General features: G+C 50.8%; 2 protein-coding genes across 2 annotated transcripts; both read left to right on the forward strand.

Moving 5' to 3' along the window:
- Positions 1–3789: 3789 nt before the first annotated feature.
- On the forward strand, positions 3790–6841 carry Pcgf1 (polycomb group ring finger 1). Its single transcript, XM_006994335.4, has 9 exons — positions 3790–3939; positions 4371–4476; positions 4616–4768; positions 4928–4999; positions 5141–5246; positions 5407–5440; positions 5537–5623; positions 6520–6600; positions 6697–6841. The coding sequence occupies exons 1-9, from the start codon at positions 3847–3849 to the stop codon at positions 6742–6744; spliced, it is 780 nt and encodes a 259-aa protein (XP_006994397.1). The 5' UTR covers positions 3790–3846; the 3' UTR covers positions 6745–6841.
- Positions 6842–11623: 4782 nt separating this feature from the next.
- On the forward strand, positions 11624–13648 carry Lbx2 (ladybird homeobox 2). The gene is made up of 2 exons (XM_006994336.4): positions 11624–12108; positions 13119–13648. The coding sequence occupies exons 1-2, from the start codon at positions 11781–11783 to the stop codon at positions 13505–13507; spliced, it is 717 nt and encodes a 238-aa protein (XP_006994398.3). The 5' UTR covers positions 11624–11780; the 3' UTR covers positions 13508–13648.
- The last annotated feature ends 8621 nt before the right edge of the window (positions 13649–22269 follow it).

The following is a 22269-nucleotide window of genomic DNA, read 5'->3' on the forward strand; positions in this document are numbered from 1 at the left end:
AGGTTGAAGCAGGGAGATTACAAGTTTGAGGTCGGCTGGAACAATACTGGAGTGTTTAAAAAAAGAAAGAAAGAATAAAAAAAAAGAGAGGGGCTCAGGAGATAGCTCAGACGATCGATTGCTACCCAAATGGGAGGATCTGAGTTGAACCCCCAGCGTTCATGTGAAAAAGCCTGGTATGGAAGCACTGGGGTGGTAGTGAGAAGAGAGCCACATGGCTTGTTAGCCAGCCAGCCTGACCTTCCTTATCACCAAGGAGCCCCCCCTCCCAGGATCCTAAGGCACTGGAGTTTGTCCTCTGGCCTATACATACACATGTATGTGCATGCATGTGTACTCACTGTAGTGTGCATGCGCACACACACAAAATAAGTTATTTTTAAAAGATTTTTTTTTAATTTATGGGCATCCTAGGGATGACCTGGGACAAGCACTCCACTACAGAGCTGTAACCCCAGTGCTACTAAAATACCTTGAACAGAAAGAGGAAAGAAAAGAATCTGATTTTTTATTTTAGTTTTCGGTTTTTTTCAAGGCCTGTGTGAGTTTATGTGCACCACATTCATGTAAGAGCCCGTGGAGGCCAGGAGAGAACATCAGATCCCCTGGAACTGGAGTTACAGGTGGTTGTGAACAGCCTGACTTGGGAACTGAGGAACCCCAACCTGTGTCCTCTGAAAGAGCAGTAAGCACTCTTAACCACTGGACCATCCCTCCAGCCCCAAGCTTTATTTATTTATTTATTTATTTATTTATTTATTTATTTATTTATTTAAAGAAAAAGATCCACAACCTGGTGTGGTGGCAATTGCCTTTAATCCCAGGACTTGAAAGGCAGAGAGAGGCAAATGGATCTCTGTTGAGTTTAAAGCCAGTTTAATCTTAGTAAGTTCCAGGCAGCCAGGGCTACATAGTGAGACCCTGTCTCAAAAAACACAACAAAACAAAATAAATGCTAACAATGTGAAAACACGGCAAGAAGGAAAAGGGCAAGTGAACAGTATGTATATTTGTGCAGCAGGAACACAGGAGCTTCATGCAGACCCACAGGAAGGAGGACGCGTGGATGGCCAGTGTGTCGAAGCAGAGCCCATTTTAGTATTTTCATGGAACAGACAGTGAGGAGCCCAGTGTGGCTGGAGAAACCATGAAACCATGCAAGGCGTTAGGCTGTTATTCTGACTGAAAAGGGAAGCTATCAAGTTTAAATTTTTGTTTGTTTTGGTTTTTTAAATTTATATGATGTGCATGAGTGTTTTGCACATGTATGTATGTGTACCACACACATGGTGTAATGACTGTGGAGGCCAAACAAGGGCATGGGAGCTACAGCTGGAGTGAGATTGTCGGAAACCTTTTATGTGTGCTGTGAAGCAAGCCCAAGTCCTCTGAAAGAGCATCTGAGCCGTCTCTCCAGCCCCTGGGTTTGTCTAGGTGTGTGTGTGTGTGTGTGTGTGTGTGTGTGTGTGTGTGTGTGTTCCTAGGGATGACCTGGGACAAGCACCCCACTACAGAGCTGTAACCCCAGTGCTACTAAAATACCTTAAACAGAAGAAGGAAAGAAAAGAATCTGATTTTTTATTTATTTTATTCGGTTTTTTTCAAGACAGAGCCTCTAGGTAGTCCTCAATATCCTGGAACTCACTCTGTAGACCTGGCTGGCCTCACTCTCAGAGATCTGCCTTGAGTGCTAGGGTCAAAGGTGTGCATCACCACACTCAGCTCAACAATCTATTTTTTTTAATTTTATGGATTAGTTATTGCTTGTTTTTGTTGTTGTATCCCAGGTTTGAAGCTGGGTGGTGGTGGCACACGCCTTTGATCCCAGCACTCGGGAGGCAGAGGCAGGTGGATCTCTGTGAGTTCGAGGCCAGCCTGGGCTACCAAGTGAGGTCCAGGAAAGGCACAAAGCTACACAGAGAAACCCTGTCTTGAAAAATCAAATATATATATATATCTTTGAGGTTGGCCTCAAAATTGCTATATAGCCTAGGATGACCCTGAACTCATGATTCCCCCTGCCACTACCTTGTAAGTGCTGAGATTACAGGACTATGCCTTTATTATTTATTTTTCAACAGTTTTCTTGAAGGCTAATTTATTATATTTTATTATAATTTATTTAACTTTATTTTATGTGTGTTGGTATGAAGGCGTCAGATCCCCTGGAACTGGAGTTAGAGACGGTGTGAGCTGCCATACGGGTGATGGGAATTGAACCTGGGTCCTCTGGAAAAACAGCCAGTGCTCCTAACCGCTGAGCCATCTCTCCAGCCCGTTTTGTTTTGTTTGTTTTGTTTCCGGGACAGGGTTTCTCTGTGTAGTTTTGGTGCATGTCTGGATCTGGCTCTGTAGACCAGACTGGCCTTGAACTCACAGAGACCCACCTGGCTCTACCTCCCGAATGCTGGGATTAAAGGCGTGCGCTGCCACCACCCGGAGATCTAATTTATAATAAACTGCAAGTTTTTAAGTGTATACTCTGGTCTCCACAAATGTAAATACGCATTAAACTAACTCCACACTCTAAATAAGAAAATCCATCAAAAACATTGTGCTCTGTCTAAGCTATGGTCAGAATCACTCTTCCATGCTGTAGGAAGAAGGGACTGAAGAGGAAGCAATGGTGGACAGGAAGAATCTGTCAAGACCCGGGATGTGATGCCCGTAGCTTGGCCCTGAGAGGTAAACCATAGCTGTAATTAGTTGATTAACAAGTCATTAACACTTTCTTGCTGGTTATGTACTCCATTCTGAAGAGGACATTTTATTCCATTCATGGGGTAACACACACACACTCCTTTCTGTCAAGTACCTGTTGCCATCAATCTAATCATTCCAACCCTTTTAGGCCCCCGTTCCTTCTATTACCACTCCCAATCCACACCTTCTGTTTTCTCGATCATGTTTCCCCTCCACACTACCTTTCTTTCCCATTTCCATCACACTTTCAATGTCCAGGTGGTATCTCCCCTCTGGCTCCAATCTCCAATTGTACTCGGTGCTAATAACGCGTCAGAGTTTAAAAAATCGTGGTAAGAGCCCAGTGATGACAGTGCACCAGTCCTGGGGACCCCTGCGTCCGCCCCCAGTACGGGCCTGGGCCTATGCTACTGCAGGCACTCGCTGCCCAAGTATCTTCGCTGTCAGCGTCCCCTCCTCCTTCGGCATCTGCTCTGCATTAGTCTATCCCAGGCCTCCGCAGGCGCCGATGATTAAATCATCATCATTAACCAGGGCCTATTCCCCCCCACCCCCGGCAGCAGGGAGAGAGTGGGGGGTAAGAGTGCCACGTTCCCGGAGGGTCTCTCCCTCCCCACCCCGCCCAAGGCACCCTCTCCGAGACTTCGCGAAGCCGGGAGAAACTCCCGCGGCGGAGCGGAGAAGGCGGCCCGCCACCCGGACGCAGATCCGCAGCGCGGACGCCGCAGCCGAGCAGGGTCGCGCTGCACGGTGAGGACCCGGGGTCTGGGGCGAGGTCGCGTCCCAGGACGCCCACTCTCCGGGGCAGCAGCGGGCGGCGATCGGCCGGCCTCGGAGGGCGCAGGCTATCCATCACAAGCTCCTGAAGTTGGTCCAGAGGTCCGGCGCGTGCCGTCGGAAGGACGCCCGTGGGGGGCGTGCGATCCCGGGACCCTGCTCCACGGCCCCCCACTCCCTAATGACCGCGGGGAGGGGGGGGGCCAGCGGGCTCAGGTGAGCACACCGGGAGAGAGAGAGAGGGGGGTGAGGGCGGGGTGTGCCGGAAGACTAGCCAATCCGGAGAGTTTGAGGCCCTCGTTGCTATGAGACAAGTCCCGCCCCGCAGGCGGTACCGGAAGTGGCGGGCTGGGATCAGCCTTTAAGATGGCGTCTCCTCAGGGGGGCCAGATTGCGATCGCGATGAGGCTTCGGAACCAGCTCCAGTCAGTGTACAAGATGGACCCGCTACGGAACGAGGTGCAGGGGCGGCGGGTTGACTTCTGGGGTCCGGTAGCGGTGCGAACCCGAGCGGGCGAGAGGACGGGCGGTGGCGGGACGGGCGCCCAGTGCGCCTGCGCAGCCTGTGGGGGTGCGCGGTACGCACGCGCGATACCGACCGGGTTGCCAAACGCTGGACCAGGACGCTTGCGCGTTGTGTCATTGCCGGCGTTTGGTCTCCCTGGGGAAAGGAGGGTCGGGCGAGCCCTGGAGAAGAGAGCACCCGCTGTGCGCGGAGCCCCCTGCTGGGCGGAGGGGGAGCTCCTCTCCCCCCACCCCTACCCCCACCCCCACCTCCTCGGGCCGAGTCCCAGTGACAGGAACCGCTCCGGAGCTGGGAAGTGCAGAGGTGACGTGGGCAGGGCGTGCGGGAGGCGAGTGAGGAGTGACCGAGGAGGGTGTGTCCACAGGAGGAGGTCCGAGTGAAGATCAAAGACCTGAACGAACACATCGTTTGCTGCCTGTGCGCCGGCTACTTCGTGGATGCCACCACCATCACAGAGTGTCTCCACACCTGTGAGTGTCCCGGCTCCCGCCCTGTCCTTCACCACGCCACCGCCTGCAAGCCTCTTTTGTGCGGTCTGCCCCACTCCGCACCCGCCCTGTGTGTCGGGTTCCCCAAAGGGGCTGAGCGGCCGCGTTTCTCCTCTTGCAGTCTGCAAAAGTTGTATCGTGAAGTACCTGCAGACCAGCAAGTACTGCCCCATGTGCAACATCAAGATCCACGAGACGCAGCCGCTGCTCAACCTCAAGCTGGATCGGGTCATGCAGGACATAGTGTATAAGCTCGTACCAGGCTTGCAAGACAGTGAGTGGCCACCTTGTGTTTGGGGGGGGGGGCCCTCCTGACGCCGGTGCTGGGTGGCAGCTGGACGCGAACAAACGGTTTTGTTGGGAACCATCTAGATAAAGAGGTCAACAGCCAGGACAAAGAGAATTAATATGGCCGCCCTTCGCCCCTCCCTAGGTGAAGAGAAACGGATTCGGGAATTCTATCAGTCCCGGGGCTTGGACAGAGTCTCCCAGCCCAGTGGGGAAGGTATGTCCTTGGTGGTCATTTGGGGAAAGGGGCGGGGGGTGTCAAGTAACGTCTTCAGGGCATTTCTTCTGCCCAGTTTTGCTCTCTGGGGAAGAGGGTTCGGAACCTGTCCCAGCCTCCTCGGTGTCTACTTTTTCTCAGAGCCGGCCCTGAGCAACCTTGGCCTCCCTTTCAGCAGCTTTGACCACTCCAAAGCCCACTACTACCGCTATGACGAGCAGCTGAGCCTCTGCCTGGAGCGGCTGAGGTGAGGGGCGGGTCAGAGGTTGCATGAAGTGATAGTGCTGGTGACCCAGAGTCAGCTGAGGGGCGAGGGAGTGTCTGTCCCCTTGATGGAAATGGACTATGGATCTAGGTGGGAGAGAGGGAAAAACGGGATCCTCTAACTTGTTTCTGTTTCCATCCAGTTCTGGCAAAGACAAGAATAAAAATGTCCTTCAGGTGAGAGGGGCTGAGGTGGGGAGGCCTCTTTGAAAGAGAAGTACCAGCAACCCTGTCCTCACACACCTGTCCTCTTCCCCCCTTCCCTGCTCCTAGAACAAATATGTCCGGTGCTCTGTTAGAGCTGAGGTTCGCCATCTCCGAAGGGTTCTGTGTCACCGCCTAATGCTAAATCCACAACATGTGAGTAGACCCACTGTGGTATTTCTGTGAGTAGACAAACTGTGGTATTTATGTGAGTGAGTAGACCCACTGTGGTATTTATGTGAGTAGACCCACTGTGTTATTTGGAGAACAAGATGTTGAAAGGGGAGGGACATGTCTGGCTTGGTGGCTTGTGCCTGGAAGGAAGCTGAGACAGGAAGATTACTTCAAGTTCAAGGTTAGCCCAAGCTATATAGTGAATTCCAGGCCAGTCTGGGGTCCAAAGTAAGACCTTGTCTTCAGAAATGAAAAAAAAAAAAAAAAAAAAAAAAGGCGGGAGACAGACTAGTGGGTAAAGTCCTTGCCTTGTAAGCACCAGGACCAGAGTTCAATCCCCAGACCTAAAACAAAACCAGCCTAGTGAGGTAGTGCCTGTAGTCCCGGCACCGGCGTCGGGGCTAGCCTGCCCTACTTGATGAGTCGGGCCAGTGAGAGAATCTGTCTCAGAAAAGAAAAAAGGTGGATGGAGCCTGAGGAAAAACCCCAGAGCTGTTCTCTGGCCTCCTCAGACATAAACACACACAATGTACATGCGAGCATACATACATACTGCATAAACATACACAATGTACTTGCGAGCATACATACATACTACATAAACACACACAATGTACATGCGAGCATATATACATACTACATAAACACACACAATGTACTTGTGAGCATACATACATACTATATAAACACACACAATGTACATGCGAGCATACATACATACTACATAAACACACACAATGTACATGCGAGCATACATACATACTGCACATACTGCATAAACACACACAATGTACATGCTACATAACACACACGGGACAGAGTCCGGGGAGTCTGCCTAGTCCTCCTGAGACAGCTCCCCCGCCCCTTCGCCCCCTTAGGTACAGCTCCTTTTTGACAATGAAGTTCTCCCTGACCACATGACAATGAAGCAGCTCTGGCTGTCCCGCTGGTTCGGCAAGGTAAGCCAGGTGCCAGGTGCCAGGTGCCAGGTGCGGTGGGCTGAGGGCCCTGCAGATGCCGCAGCCCACTCACGTTCTCTTCCCTTCTCTCCATAGCCGTCTCCTTTGCTTTTACAGTACAGTGTGAAAGAGAAGAGGAGGTAGGGGCCAGTCCTGCTTCCACCCCTCCCCACCCCTCCCCAGATATTTATGTGAAATTAACTGTGTCTTTATTTTTTGAAATAAAAGCTTTTAAAAAGCATTTTTCACCTTCCTTAACCACTCACTGAACACTCAAGCTTTGGCCTGTTTCCTGGTTCCTCAGCAGTCTCCCGGCTCCTCCATCTACCAAATGTCTTCAGTGATTTGCCCAAGGAGAAGGGTAGAGGCCCTCAGTGAACTGAAACCTGGCCTTTTTGGTGAGGGAAGGCTGTCTAGATGGCAGCTCTTGCCGTCCTCGTGGGCTGCAGTATATGGTCCCAGCCTCAGTGGAAATGTCACCGATCACGTCAAGAGAGGAGGATGTGTGGCCACTACAGGGCTGAAGAGGAGGAAGAGTAATATTTAAGGAAAAAAATCCAAATAATTGCATCTGGTTCTGCAGCCTGGGAAATGAGACAAGAAAAAGACCCCACAAATGGCTTCTAGTGGGCAGACCTGAGCCCAGGGCAGATGTCTACAGAGGCAGCTAGGATGGGGAGTCAGTGAAGCGGAGATGGGAAAGGGGAGTTGAGAGGGGGCCCAGGTACAAGACACCAAAGGAGCTTTAAGGTGGGGAAAGGAGCTTCATGGAAGAGGGGTGTGCCTGGTTCTATGGATAGCTATGTAGGAGAGTCAGAAAGTGTCCCCCACCCAAAGGAAGAAAAAAAGCAAAACCAAGCAAGCAAGCATAGGTGGTCCCCTTTAGTCCCAGCACTCAGGAGGCAGAGTCTGAGCCCAGCCTGGTCTACAGGACAGCTAGGGCTGCTAAAGAAACCCTCTATTCACAACCAGGACATTCTGGAGGAAGCCTCAGGCTGCTGTCAATCTGGGATGAGCCCCAATGAGCAGACTGTAAGTTTTGGGGGTTCCTGATTGTAAAGTCAAAAACCGTGATGACTTGAAGGCTGACTTCTGGAATTCAAGGAGGTCTCGGTATGTAGCTAAGGTTGGAAGGCTGGCAATGAATATAAGCCACATGAGCTAAGAAAGCCTAAGCTTGCATCTGGAACCTGTCCACTTTCGTTATATTGTCTGGAAACCTTACCAAGTCACTTGGGACACATAGAGAATATAGGGCCAAGGCAAAAGTATTGCAAAAGATGAGCTAGGCCAAGGTGACTCTTGTTTATAAATTCCAACATTGGGGAAGTTGAGGCAGGAGTATTACCAAGAGTTCTGTGCTAGCCTGGATGGAGTACAAAGTGAGCCGTCTCCAACAATAAAAAGTGCTTTTGTGTTTGAGGCAGACGACAGGGATCTGGGTGGGGAGGGGTGGACAACAGCCTCACCTCCTCCGGGGACCCCTCCCCCATGCAGAACAGCTGTTCCCAGAAGATGACCTCAACAGCAGCTCGGGTGGATTAAATATCCAGATAGTGTTCTCCCACTACCTTCCGGATCTAAAGTCTGCAAGCTTGCGGCACCCTGGGTGTTCTCAAGGGTTTGTACGGCCCGCCCGTGAGTTTCTCATGGAGGGCTGGGCAGGAGCAAGGAGGAGGGCTGCTAAGCTAGCACTGTGGGAGGTAGACTGCAGTCTGCGTGTGTCCTGTCTCCCTCCCCACCCCCGACCCCCTCCCCGACCCGCCTTCTGCGAAGGTGCGCGCTCTTGCAGCAGCTCAGCAACAAAAAGAAATCAGAGGAACTGGGGTTGAATATGATCAAAATACAAAGTCGGTTTTTTGTTTTGGTTTGGTTTTTCCAGACAAGGTTTCTCTCTGTAGTTTTAAGTGCCTGTCCTGAATCTCGCTCTGTAGACCAGGCTGAACTCACAGAGATCCGCCTCCCTCTGCCTCCCGAGTGCTGGGATTAAAGGTGTGCGCCACTGGCAGCATATTTTTTTTAAATAAAATTTAAAACGTCAGAGAGCAGCTTGTATCCGTGAAATCGCGTGCCCCTCCCCTACTCGCCCCCTCGCTCTAAATGTTTTTGTTTTGTTTTAATTAAGTCCAGCCTGAAGACTAGGGGTTCCTAGCTCAGGAGTCCTGAGCACCCACGCCTGGAGATGCGGCCTTTGCTTTGCGGCTCAGGACAGCTGAAGGTGCTAAGATTTGAGTCTGGCTGGTTGATGGTCCGTGGTTGCAACACCCTTCATCCTGTCAGCGGAGTGCATCTCCAGTAGCTGCTGATGCGGCGCAGCTGCAGACTCCCTTTTTCCACCTTGACCCCGAGGTCATTCGCATCTCATATTGGGATATCACAACAATCCTTCTCTGGGAGGCGGGTGTGTGTGTGTGTGTGTGTGTGTGTGCGAACCCAATGGGTCTGGTTACCACTTAGATACACAACCTGGAAAAGAAAATTGCCCCAAGCTGAGTGCAAGCGGCTCTGAGGTTGAGGCAAGAGAATTTCTGTGAGTTCTAGGCCACCCTGGGCTATCTGAAAGACCTTGTTTTAACTCTAGCCCCCCAAAGAAAACAACCCAGAGACAGAGGGACCTCTCCCACACACCTTGCTTGGTTTTTCTTTCTTTTCCTTTTCCGTTTTGTGTGTGTGCTGGGTTAGTCCTCTACCAACTGACCTATATCCCCAGCCTCTGAAAATACTGTTGTTGAAACAGGGTCTCACTATGTAGCTCTGGCTAAGCGCTCCCCTCAAGCCCAGAACTCAGGTTTAATCTCTTCCTAGCCCTCATTAATCACTCACCCTCCTCCGGTCCCCCTCTGTGGATCTGGTTTCTTCCCAGCTCATGTTCCAGATGCTTAACCAGGAGAAGCCCCCCTCAATGGCCCCAGGATAGTCTGCACTAGTCCCTAGGCACTGAGATGTCCTTAGTCTCTGACGTTGAGACATCTTCCCTTTAACCTCTCCGCCTCTCTTTCTCCCCCAAACTTGTGTCTGAGGACCATCCCATCCGTTCCTGGAGCCCATCTGCTGGTGGGAGGCCGGTAGGCAGTCGAGGTGGACGGGGAGGAAGGCAAAGCCCCTCAGGAGAGCCCCACACTCCTCACACACACACACAGGAGTAATTGAGAGCAGAGGTAAAAAGGACATAAAAGCCACATAATGGATATGTGAGGAGAGGCTGCAGTGTCTTCTGGGTGACGGGTCTGGGATGTGGTAGGGCGGTCCCTCCTGCCTCCTGGGATCTGCTTTAATTGCAGATTAAGTGAAACCACAAGGACTGTGCTGAGGCCCGAGGCCCGCAGCAGAGGCTCTGTACTGCCCTCCCCACCCCCTCCATTAATAACCAATTAACAAGGTTCTGAAGCAGCTCAGCTTTCCATCGGGCCGGCTCTGCTCTCTGACCCCGCAGTGGCTCACTGCATCCAGAGCATCCCCTGGGCTTCCAGGAGGATCTGGATGCCTGAAGTCTGGGGGTGCCATCAGAGGGAACCCTTTGTGGGAAAGACACCCCTCGGACTATCAAGGGAAGTGGCCTATTGTCAAGGAACTTTTGGCCCAGGTTCCCAGAATCTCCTAAGTCCTATTTGGGGCACCCCACCTCTAAGTTACACTTGCCCCAGGGAATAGACAAGTGGGCACTGAATAAATAATACGGAGCTGCAGAGGACTACAGGGAAGGTGGTATGGGGAACAGTCCAGGGGAGGGAGGGACTCTTCTGGTTTTTCACTTGACTGTCAACAAAACCAAACAAACAAACAGACAGAATACTAGTTTTGGCTCAGCACAGTGGCTCACTCCACAGAAGACTGAGCCAGGAGGATTGCTTTGAGTTTGAGCAGAGCCTGGGTTACATACTGAGACAAACCCTAGCTCAATCATAAATAAATTAATTAAAACTAAAAGCCATGTATGGTGGCATACACCTTTAGTCTCAGAGAAGTTTGAGACCAGCCTAGCCTATATAGTAAGCTCCAGGACAGCCAGGGCTACACAGTGAGATTCTAACTCAATGATGATAATAATAATAATAATAATAATAATAATAATAATAATAATAATAATAATACAACTTAAAAAGAACATAGGCATGCCCTTTGGGAATAGCTGGGTTTCTATGGCTATAAGCTGTGAAGCCTTCAGCTATGTATGTGAGGCGGACACAGTAGAAAGAGAACCCGGGCCCGTCCAGCCTCACTACCCAGCTTCACTGTCCCAGAGCTGCCTTATTTCAACTCAAGATGACCATGGAGTGCTAACTCGGGTGAGAATAAATGTGGGGGAGAAGGAGATGGAGAATACCAAAGACAAGGAGCAGACCAGACCTCAGAGCTGGCGTCGGGGTTACCAGTGCTGCCTGCCTCGTGATCTGGCTGGGTCTGTGAGGTCTGCTCTTCAGTTAGTCTTCCCTGGAGAGTGACCCCACAGCGACACCACACCTGAAATATAAGAGCTTAATAAAATGACAGGCAGACCCACTGGTAAGCCAAGAAGAAGAGCAGGTTCTCTGTGGAGACCAGTCCTTGGGAGCAAGGGACCCCGGGAGGGCCAGCCCAGGTCTCTGGAAGCTTTGTGTGTGTGTGTGTGTGTGTGTGTGTGTGTGTGTGTGTGTGTGTGTGTGTGTTTTAACTTACTGGGACCTCTAGGCTCCAACATGGCAGACTCACCTGCTCCATTCCTTGTGGTATCTTTTTATGACAGTCTTCCACTAGGCCAGGCTCTCCCAAGTCTTGATCCCGGACCCCCCACACTGTACCAACCATTTCCAGCCTCCATGTTCTCTTTAAGACCGTTTCCTGGGGCTGGGTGGGGAAGATTAGGCCAAGTTAGGATACTGAGTTCCTAGCTAAGGCCCAGGATCCTAACATAATCAGCCTTGAATCCTGTTTCTAAGTACTCTGCAAATCCCCAGCCCTTGGGGCCAGGGAAAGCAATTTTATTGCCCAGGAGTTTATGAGCCAGAGCGTTTGCGGGGAGCCAAGCAGCCGGCAGAATCCAGTAAAGGAAGCCCAGTTTGAATGTGCACAGAGCTATACCTCAAAGCCAGAAGCCACCGGCTTCTCTCCAAGACACAGAAGAACTAAGGTTGCCAGGACACCTTCGGGCTCCAGACTCACCGCGGCCCTTGGAGGGAGGTGGGGGTGCAGAAGGAGGGGACATGGGGCTCCAACCCAGCTCTTGGGGGCGGATCCGAGGCAGGGGGCCCAGATCGGAAGCTGAGGGTTGGGGGCCCGAGGAGGTTGTGGAGCCAAGAGCAGCGGGAGGCGGAACCGTGACAACCCGGCTTGCCATGAACTCTGGACGCCAACGCCGGACACCCTTCAGCATCGCAGACATCCTAGGCCCGAGCATGGTTCCCCGAGCACCTTCTGCGCCACCGCTTCCCGAGGCCAGTCCTGATCCCGCGTCGCCACTGTACGCGCTGGAGGAGCTGACTAGTAAAACGTTCCTGGGCCGTGACCCGCGCGCTCTGCAGCCTTCTGAAGGTACAACGCCTGCAAAGTCGCAGACTTGAATTTAGTTCTTTCTCCCTCTCTGTCGCTGTCTCTGTCTGTGTCTCTGTGTCTCTGTCGCTCTCTGTGTCTCTCTCTGTGTCTCTCTCTCTGTCTGTCTGTCCCCGTCCCCCCCCCCCCCCCCCGTCACAAAGTTTTGTCCAACCCTGGCCGATCGTTTTTTACCCAGTCCTGCCCTCTGCCCAGGTGTCAAGAGTTGCATCTCAGGCCCCCGCAACTCTCCAGTCTTAGTTCCTAGACCTTGCAGCGGCTCGAGGGGGGTCGCCAGCGCCGCGGGGTATCGCCAGGCTGGAAAGAATCTAGGGGACCGGCTGGGCTGGTGCGTTCGCTGTACGCGGGACAATCGCGACCCAGACAGGCCGCGGAGGAGACAAAAGGCTTGAGCCGTAGGCAAGAAACGAGTAAGGCAGGGCTAGGACGAGGCAGAAAGCTCCAGAGACCTCTCGACCACCCAGCTCCAGCCCCAGCCCAGCCCCAGCCGGTCACTTCTAGAGCCTTGTCCAAGAAGGTCCTTGCAGCTGCATTGGGCACAGAAACCGCCTCTCTCTACCTCCCTTCCCTCCCTATGCTCCCACTGTATCCCTTTTTGGCTCCCGGAGAGGGAACTGGTGTTTTTAAGGACAAATAAACAGAGGGCTTTATATGGCCACCAGGCCGGGTGGGTCACGCGACCTCAATCTAGCCTCTAACCTACCACCACACGCAACTTGGAGCTCCAAAAGCCGTCGGAGGATCTTCTCCAAACGGCCTTGACCCCTGCACCAGATCTCCTCTGATCAGTCCCACCCACTCCCCTGCATGAGCAACCTCATCTCACCTCTTCCAGAGGCTGCTGCTCTTCGAATCCCTGACCTGACCCGGTGTATAGGGATCGTGGTGCTGGTCCTCCCCCACACCTGCTTGAGCCCTGCGACCCTAGCTTTTCCGCCCAGACCACAGCTCCTCCAAAACTGGAGGCTGACATTTCCGTTCTATCCGTGCAGGCAGAGGCGCCCCAGAGGCGCCGCCGGGTCCTGGCGCTGGTGTCCGGAGACGCCGCAAGTCGCGGACAGCGTTCACTGCACAGCAGGTGCTGGAGCTGGAGCGGCGATTCGTCTTCCAGAAGTACTTGGCACCGTCGGAGCGCGACGGACTGGCCGCGCGGCTGGGCCTGGCCAATGCGCAAGTGGTCACTTGGTTCCAGAACCGTCGCGCCAAGCTCAAGCGAGATGTGGAGGAGATGCGCGCGGACGTGGCCTCCCTGTGCGCGTTGTCTCCGGGAGTCCTGTGCCACCTGGCACTGCCAGACAGCGCTTCAAGCCCTGACCCTGGCCCTACAGGGCCTGACTCTGAGCCCCACTTATCAGATGAAGAGATACAGGTGGACGATTGAAAGCAAGGCCCCTGCCAGCCCTGGGTGCCAGGGCCCTGGACTCCTCACCTCTGCTAGGGGCCTTGTCTGGGTTCCCGGGTGGAGGGAAGAGACCCATTTAGCCCTGTTTTGTCCCTCAGTCCACACTCCTACTTTTTTTTTTTTTTTTTTTTTTTTTTTCCTTACTCGTTGAGAATAAAGCCGCCGCTCTGCTGCAAGGTGCCTCAGTCCGGGATGCTCGCAGCCCAAACCAACGCAATCTGCTACTTACTGGGAAATTAATTGGTTTTGCTGCTTTGCGGCTCCTTTAAAACGCGGTGCTTCTTTTAGCCGTGGTAGCAACCCCAAAAGGTAGGTGTCTGGCTATGCTCATTTTCCAAAAGAATCTTGAGGTCAGGATGTGGACGCAGGCATCAGCTGCCCTTCAGAGAGCCGCCTGTCTTTCCCCTCTGGAGACACTGGATGGAGAGGAAGTGGGCAGGACTCCAGCGGTGGCTTCCGGCCACTACCCCCTACTGGCCACCTTTGTTCCCAGGACTCTGTCTGCAGTCTTGCAGACCTCAGCACTAAACTTTAGGTTGTCCCCTATGTGATAACCTGTTTCTTTCCGTTCCCTACTCTTAATCAAGCTTTACCAGGTTCCGGGCATTAAGCGCTTCACACTAAGCCTAGTGCGGGTGCACACCTGTGATCTTAGCATTTGGGAGGTGGAGGCAGGAGGATCAAGAGTTCTAGGTCAGCCTGGGCTACATCACACACACACACACACACACACACACACACACACACACACACACACATACACACACACACCAATGAACAAAGAACTCTATGATGGGACACAGTGACACCAATGTCTGGAAAGAGGGCACCCCCACTTCTACCTCTGGGACCTCTGTCCAGGTATGGGGGCGGCGGGGCACAACTGACTGCTGAGAGGAGCTCGAAATAGCTGTGACTGTCACAAGGACATCTTAGCCTGGCCCCACTGCTGACATCTCCGACATGCCTTTCTTCTGGCCATTGATCACCCTCCTGCAACGGCACTTGGGGAGGGACCAGGAGCAGTGAGGAGTTCCAGGCCCACCCTGCCAGTCTTTAGGAGACCACCGTTCAGCTAGAGCCTCAGCTGCATTCCAGGGAGGGTGACTAAGGCTGGAAGGCAGGAGTGATCCTGGTGTCTTCACACAAGAATGAAGTGCTTCGTGTGAATTAATCAGCAGGCCAGCCCAACTGACAGACTTCTGGTCTGGGACCACCAAGGACACCGCCCTTGTAGGTGGTAAGATGGGGTTCATCTTTCTGCTTCTCTGAAACAAGCTTTTGTTTTGTTTTTTGTTTTTGTTTTTCAACACAGAATTTCTCTGTGTAGCCCTGGCTGTCCTGGAACTCACTTTGTAGACCAGGCTGGCCAGAAATCCACCAGCCTCTACCTCCCAAGTGCTGGGATTAAGGGTGTGTGCCACCATACTGGACATACTCTTCTTTTTTTTTTTTAAGATTAATTTATTTTCATCTTGTGTATATGAGTGTTTTGCTTGCACATACATATGCATACTGTGTGTGCCTGGTGCCAACACTGCTGGAAGAGAGTGTTGGATCCCCTGGAATTGGATGGTTTTTTTTGTTTTGCTTTGTTTTTGTTTGTTTGTTTGTTCTTTTGTTGTTTTTGAGACAGGGTTTTTCTGTGTAGTTTTGGTGCCTGTTCTGGATCTTGCTCTGTAGACCAGGCTGGCCTCGAGCTCACAAGATCCACCTGCCTTTGGATTAAAGGCGTGCGCCACCGCCGCCGCTGCCCGGATGGAATTGGAGTTATAGTCAGTTGTGAGCCCACATCAGCTGGGAGCTGAACCCAAGTCCTCTGCCAGAACAGAAAGTGCCACTTCTCTAGCCCTGGCATTTTGCTTGCCCCTCCGCCCCGCCCCCTGGCACAAAACAAAAGCACGTGGTTTCAACTCCTTCAGGCACTAGCCCTATGGAGGTGACTAGGAAGCAGATGTCTAGGGAGAGAGGCAAGAGGACCGGGAAGGAAATTGGAGTAGGCACTGTACTGTAACAAGGCATCATCTTCAAGACGTTAGGGAGGCCAAGCAGAACACTGCTTAGGGTAGGTAGGCTGATATGGTGGCATGAGAGAGACTGCCAGAGGTCTTCGGCCACTGCAGAGAGTAGCAGCAGAGAGTTCACAGCTTGGTTGGGAGAAGTGTGGGGGCAGTCACAGAAGGGAATCCATGTGATTCTAGTGACTGGGACTAGATGACTGTCAACCTTATCAACTGGAAGGAAAATGGCACGGGACGGAAACTGTGACCACTGATACAGAGCTAAGACCCTGGCAGTCGTGTTCAGAACATACTCTTTGCAGCTGCACCGCCCTTCCGTATGCACAGGTACCACAGCCGCCCTGGCCCCGGCCCCACCATGCTCCATCACCGCCTTCCAGACCCCCTCTGTGGGACTCTCCCAGCAGGCCGTCCTCTCTGTTGGGTTGCCCAGCACCGCCAGATTCTGGCACTGTTACACCAGCACCCCCAGGAACCCCAGGATGGCTGGACACCTCCTTTTGTAATGACTCTGAATCTGAGCTTCTGCAACAGAGCCCTGTTCACTAGAAGCAGTGGGTGTACAGCAGGCAGGGGGCAGGGTATTAGAGGATCTTACGACTCAAGTTCAGACGAGGCTAGGAAGTCCGGAGGAGGGGACATCGTTTAAAGGTGTGTCCAAAAGCCAATGTGAAAATATTGTAAGGTGTGTGTGTGTGTGTGTGTGTGTGTGCGCGCACGCGCGCAGTTTTTCATGTATATGTGGCTGCAAGGATTTTTGCATATGTATGCATCTGTGTGCCAGTGTGCATGCATGTGTGTTTAAGTCCACATGGAGTTCAGGGGTCAATAGCAGGTGTCGTCCTCGGTTGCTCTCTACCTTATTTTATTGAGATGGAGTTTCACTTTGTAGCCCCGGCTGGCCTGAAACCCACTATGTAGACCAGACTGGCCTTGAAGTCTCAGAGATCCACCTATCTCTGCACATGCTACCATGCCTGGCTCCTCCTTATAGAAAGAAAGGAAGGAAAGAAGGAAGGAAGGAAGGGAGGGAGGGAGGGAGGGAGGGAGGGAGGGAAGGAAGGAAGAAAGGAAGAAAAGAAAAGCAAAATGATGAGCTGAGTATGGTATCTCAAGCCTTTGATCCCAGCTCTTGGTGGGGGAGGGGCAGAGATAGCAGATCTCTGAGTTTGAAGTTAATCTGGTTTACATATCAAGTTCCAGGTCAGCCAGGGCCTTATAGTGAGACATTACCTTAAAAAAAGAAAATGAAAAAGTGTCAAGGAGCAGAGGAAGACATCTAATGTACTTTTCGAGCCTCCACAAATGTACAAACACATATCCCTCTCATATGTGTACCACACACACACACACACACACACACACACACACACAGTGAACAGTGATTACCTAGAAGGCTTACTGAACACCGATCACTGTGGGCTCAATGCTTTGCAGCCTGACGGAAATTCTTGGCCTGGTGCCCGCATGTTTACATCCATCAGTTTCCTGGGTGATGTTGATGGTACTGGTCTCCACGCATGGAGATCCACAGTCCCAGGAATTCTGGACTTTATTAATTTAAAAAGCAATGTACTCACACACCTCTTTCCATCTAGGAGTCACAAATCCACAGGGCAGGTGCAGGCAAAAATCAGTTTATTTCGCAACCTGGATGGATAGTTTCTCAGCCTTCTCCTTTCATCCTCTAACCACTCTGTGAGGCAGGGATTGCCTCTATTGTGCAAATGAAGGAACTAAGTTCAAACACTGAGAGACACAAGTGCCACATGGTCCCAGCTAATCACTGCTGACTTTTATCCTGCTTCAGCGCTTTTAAGGTCCTAAATCATAAACAATTTAAAAAAATGCCCAAGGCCTATAAAAAAGAGATGTTTCAACAATTACAAAAAGAAATCGCTTGGAGATCGAGCTTGGTGGCGAGAGCCCGCTCCATTCCCAGCAAGGAGGGGAGGGAGGGAGGGAGGGAGGGAGGGAGAAGCCAATTGCAATGCCAGCAATCAATGCGTGTGAAGCCGTGTTAGTCCCACCAGCTCCAGGCGAGATCTAAGAAGGGACTTCTCAAATGCAAAGCCTTGAAGAATCTTTCGGCAGGGGGAGGTGGAAGGAATTTGATCACTGAACACACGAGAGGTCAGAAGGCGTATAGCAACACAGACAGGAAATGTTACCAGAGGCCAGGAGCAACAGAATTGTATCTGGAACAGACGGGGCAGGGACTGAGATGAGGGAGGGTGAGCATCCATCAAGCCAAAGGGTGTGACTTAGCCATTATCCATCACTCCTGAGACACTCCTGAGCACGGCGCTCTAGCTGACCTTAGAGTCTCTTAGGGCTGAAAACAGGACAAACTCCATGGTCTCCTCCCTGGCTCTGCTACAGTCTCAAAGTCTGAAGTTCTGTATAATCCCTTCCAATGAACCTTGGAGTACTTCAGGACTTCGCTCCCCTTTGATGCCCTCAGGAGATGTGGTTCTCTCGCGCGTGCACCCTCTCTCTGCATCCTTTTCAAAGGAGAGATGGCTCAGTAATTAAGAGTGCTGGCTGCTCTTACAGAGAACCCGGGTTTAATTCCCAGCACCCACATGACGGCTCACGACCATCTGTAACTCCAGTTTCAGGGGATTCCATGCCCTGTTCTGGACTCCACAGGCACCATGTATACAACTGGTATACAGACCTATATGTAGGCAAAACACTCTTACACATAAAATAAAAATAAAAATAATAAAACGAGCATTTTTTAAAAATGTATTTTGGTCCAGTGTAGTGGTGCAAACCTTTGATCCCAGCACTTAGGTGGCAGAAGGAAGCAGATCTCTGTGAGTTTAAGGCTAGCCTGGTCTACATAGTGAGTTTCAGGACAGACAGAGCTACATAGTGAGACCCTGTCTTGAAAAACAAAACAAAATATGTTTATTGTGCTAGGTACATACCTTTAATCTCAGCACTCAGGGGGCAGAGTTAAATTCTAGCCTGATCTACACAGTGAGTTCAGGGCCAGCCAGGGCGACACAGTGAGCGCGTGTGTGTGTGTGTGTGTGTGTGTGTGTGTGTGTGTGTGTGTAGATGGGGCAGCACAGGACATGTGTGGAGGTCAGAAGTCATGTGGGTTGCAGGGATCAAGGATCAAACTCAGGTTTTCAGGCTTGGTGGCATCTCTGCAGCCTGATTTCATTCTGTAGCACTGCAGTAAGGATGAGGTTGTTTGTACTTGACTACATGCAGTGTGGCAAGCCATGTGCTGAATGTACTGGTTCATCCGCTCCCTGTGACTCCATGATGTCGGGTTTGTGAGTCATTTAAAAATTTTTAAAGATTTATTGTACTTTTTTTTTTCCAGACAGGGTCTCTACCTAATTCTGACTGTCCTAGAACTCACTATGTAGACCAAGTTGGCCTTGAACTCAACGGAGATCTGCATGCCTCTGCCTCCCAAATTCTGGGATTGAAGGCATGAATCACCACACTTGGTGCCAAGATTTATTTTACTTTTATTTATGTGTATGTATCTGTGTGTCAGTATGTACCCACGAGTGCAGTGCTTTCAGGGGCCAGAAGATGGCGCTGTATTCCCTGAAACTGGAGTTATAAACAGCTGTGAGCTGCCTTGTAGGTGCTGAACCAGAGTCCTCTGCAAGAGCAGTAATTGCTCTTAACTACTAAGCCATCTATCCGGACCATCATTTAAACATTTATTTTGGGTCAGTAAGATGGCTCAGTGGGTAAAGGCACTTACTGTGAAGCCTGATCACCTCCTCAGGACCCACATGGTGGAAGGAGAAACTGAGTCCTGCAAGTTGTTCTTTGACCTCCCCACACATGCTATGGCATGCATACACCACACACACACATACACACACACACACACACACACACACACACACACACACACAGAGAGAGAGAGAGAGAGAGAGAGAGAGAGAGAGAGAGATGATAGGTAGGTAGGTAGGTAAGTAGATAGATAGATAGATGTAATAAAAATTTTAAAGATTTATTTTATTTATGTGTGTGCGTACATACATGAGTGGGTAGACATACTTTGGAGTACAGTGGCCAGAGAAGGCATCATACCCCTCAGCACTGACGTCACAGGGGTTTTGCCACACGCCTGCTTTGTTATGTGAGTGCTGGGATTTGAACTCTGGGATGGAGCAGCAAGCACCCCTGACTGCTGAGCCATCTCCCCAGCCCCACTATTCTCGTCTGATAGGTGAAAAAGCAGACAAGAAAGCCACCGGCCGGAGGCCCCACAGTGAGGGAGAAGCAGGTCCCAGTCAAGCACACGGTGGGATTCCTGCCACTGCTCATGGTCTCCAGAAGACTCTCTGGTCCCCGAGCCCTTTGCACCCACCTGCAAGGGGCCCTACCGCAGTGAGCCCCACCTGTCCCCTGCCAAGTCCTTCTGGGCCTCCACTCCAAAGTCCTTTTGGACCCCCACCCCAACACATACACTCTTCTGGCGTCGTTTCTTCCTGACTTTCTGGGGGATGCATTCCTCCTCTGCCACCAGTGTCTCCCACAGGAGACTGGCTTCCTGGGGAAAGGCAGGCAGGCGGCCGGCCAGAAGGAGAGGAAATATGGAGAATACAAGAGAACAAGCCAGGGAGGCAAGCTTGGCATGGTGGCACACACCTTTAAATCCATCACAGAGGCTGCTTCCTATGATGAGCTGGAGAGCTGTCTAGTCTACATTGTGAGTTCCAGGCCAGCTAAGGCTTCATAGTCACCCTGTCTCAAATAACAAAACCAAAAAGAGAGGGCAGGGATAGGCAAACCCTGAGAAGTAATCTTGAATGGCATGGATTGGGTGGAGGACACTGAGATAGAAATATGGGGAGGGAGCCCACAGTAGACCAATGTACAGACGCCACCAAAGCACAACTTGGCAGGCCAATGAGTGCTACTGGGATTATTTACAGGAGCAGAAACGACTCAGTGACAGCTGTACTACCCCAGCATGGGTGACAGCTCATGGAAGCTGGACCTCTGGAGCACGCTGCACAGCCTGCAGGAGCTCACCGGCTTGAAGAGCCAGGGAAGGGAGGAGCCTAACGAATCTGGTCAGTTTCCGGGACTCCCTTGGTAAGTTAGGCATCTCGCACACACTTGGTTAGCAATGGTGTAGATCCTCCTACGATTCTAACCTTAGTATTGGATCAGACATAGCCTGAGGTCCCCTGTGACTTTCTTCCTTTGTGTAGGATTACTCTGGTGATGGTCTGATCTCTGAAGACTCCATGGCCTCTTCAATCAAGAGGACAAGTGACTTATGAGAGGGTTCTCATTGTCCCCTCCGTCCTAGCTGACCTTGGAGGTCAAAGGCCAAGATACTCCATTTCTTCTTTGACTCTCTTACCCACACTGGTGTAGGCGCCCAAGCTCTGCTGAACACCGAGAAGGACAGCCTCACCAACCTTGTCATTTTAAATCTGTGTCACAGTTAGGTAAAGCTTAGACAATTTGAAACAACCCAACAGTTTTACACAAATCTTGATTTTGCTGTGACTTGGTTTCCCCAATTAGTTAAAGTCTAATGCAGCAAAAATGTAGATAATTAGCTGGGCAGTGAGGCACACACCTTTAATCCCAGCACGCAGGAGTTCAAGTCTACAGAGCAAGATCCAGGACAGGCACCAAAGCTACACAGAGAAACCCTGTCTCAGAAAAACAAAACAAAACAAAACAAAAAAACAAAAACAAAAAGCAAAAAACAAAAAAAGTAGATAATTATCTGGATTAGACATACACTTTTGTTTTTTAAAGCCAGTTTTTGCAAATATTATCACAAGTTGATCAGTATAATGTTGTGGAATATTTCTTTAATTATGCAAAGATGTGTTGCATTTATTTATGTTGTGGAATATTTCTTTAATTATGCAAATATGTGTTGCTGTTTTACCTTGTCTGCCTAAGGCAACTGATTGGTCTAATAGAAGCTTAATGCCAACTGCAAGGGAGGAGGTATAGGCGGGACTTCTGGGCAGAGAAAGTAAGGAGGAGGAGGAATTTAAACTTGGGGGAAGAAAGAAAAAGAGGTTAAATTAAGTTAAAAGAGCTAGTGGGACAAGCTTAAGCTAAAGCTGAGCATTCATAACTAATAATAAGTCTACATGTCTTTATTTGGGAGCTGGTTGGTGGCCCAAAGAAAATTCTAACTACAGTATAACCTTGGGGTTTTTTTTTTTCTAAAGATTTATTTATTTTATTTATTACTTATTATTTTATTTTATTTGTTTAAGTATTTTGCTTGCATGTATGTAGGTGCACCATAAGCATGCTTCATGTCTGCGGAGGTCAGACCAGGGCTTCTGATCCCCTGGAAGCAGAGTTGTGGATGGTTGTGAGCCATCATGTGGATGCTGGGAGTCAAACCTAGGTCCTCTATAAGGGCAGCCAGTGCCTTTAACAGCTAAGCCATCCTTGCAATCCATGATTGGTTAGAGTTTAATAAACTCTAACCATCCAACCTATAGATCATCTTTGTACAGTTTATTCAGTCTCCCCGGGACTTGGCTTTAGGCTTTCACTGTTTGGCTCCCTCGCTTATTTTTCATTCTTAGAATAAAATCCTTTCTTTCTTTTTTTTTTTTTTTACCATAAAAAAATCCACCGGGCGGTGGTGGTGCACGCCTTTAGTCCCAGCACTTGGGAGGCAGAGCCAGGCGGATCTCTGTGAGTTCGAGGCCAGCCTGGTCTCCAAGGCAAGTTCCAGGAAAG

Source organism: Peromyscus maniculatus, chromosome 3 (assembly GCF_049852395.1).
Source record: "Peromyscus maniculatus bairdii isolate BWxNUB_F1_BW_parent chromosome 3, HU_Pman_BW_mat_3.1, whole genome shotgun sequence".
In the NCBI taxonomy this organism is placed as follows: Eukaryota; Metazoa; Chordata; class Mammalia; order Rodentia; family Cricetidae; genus Peromyscus; species Peromyscus maniculatus.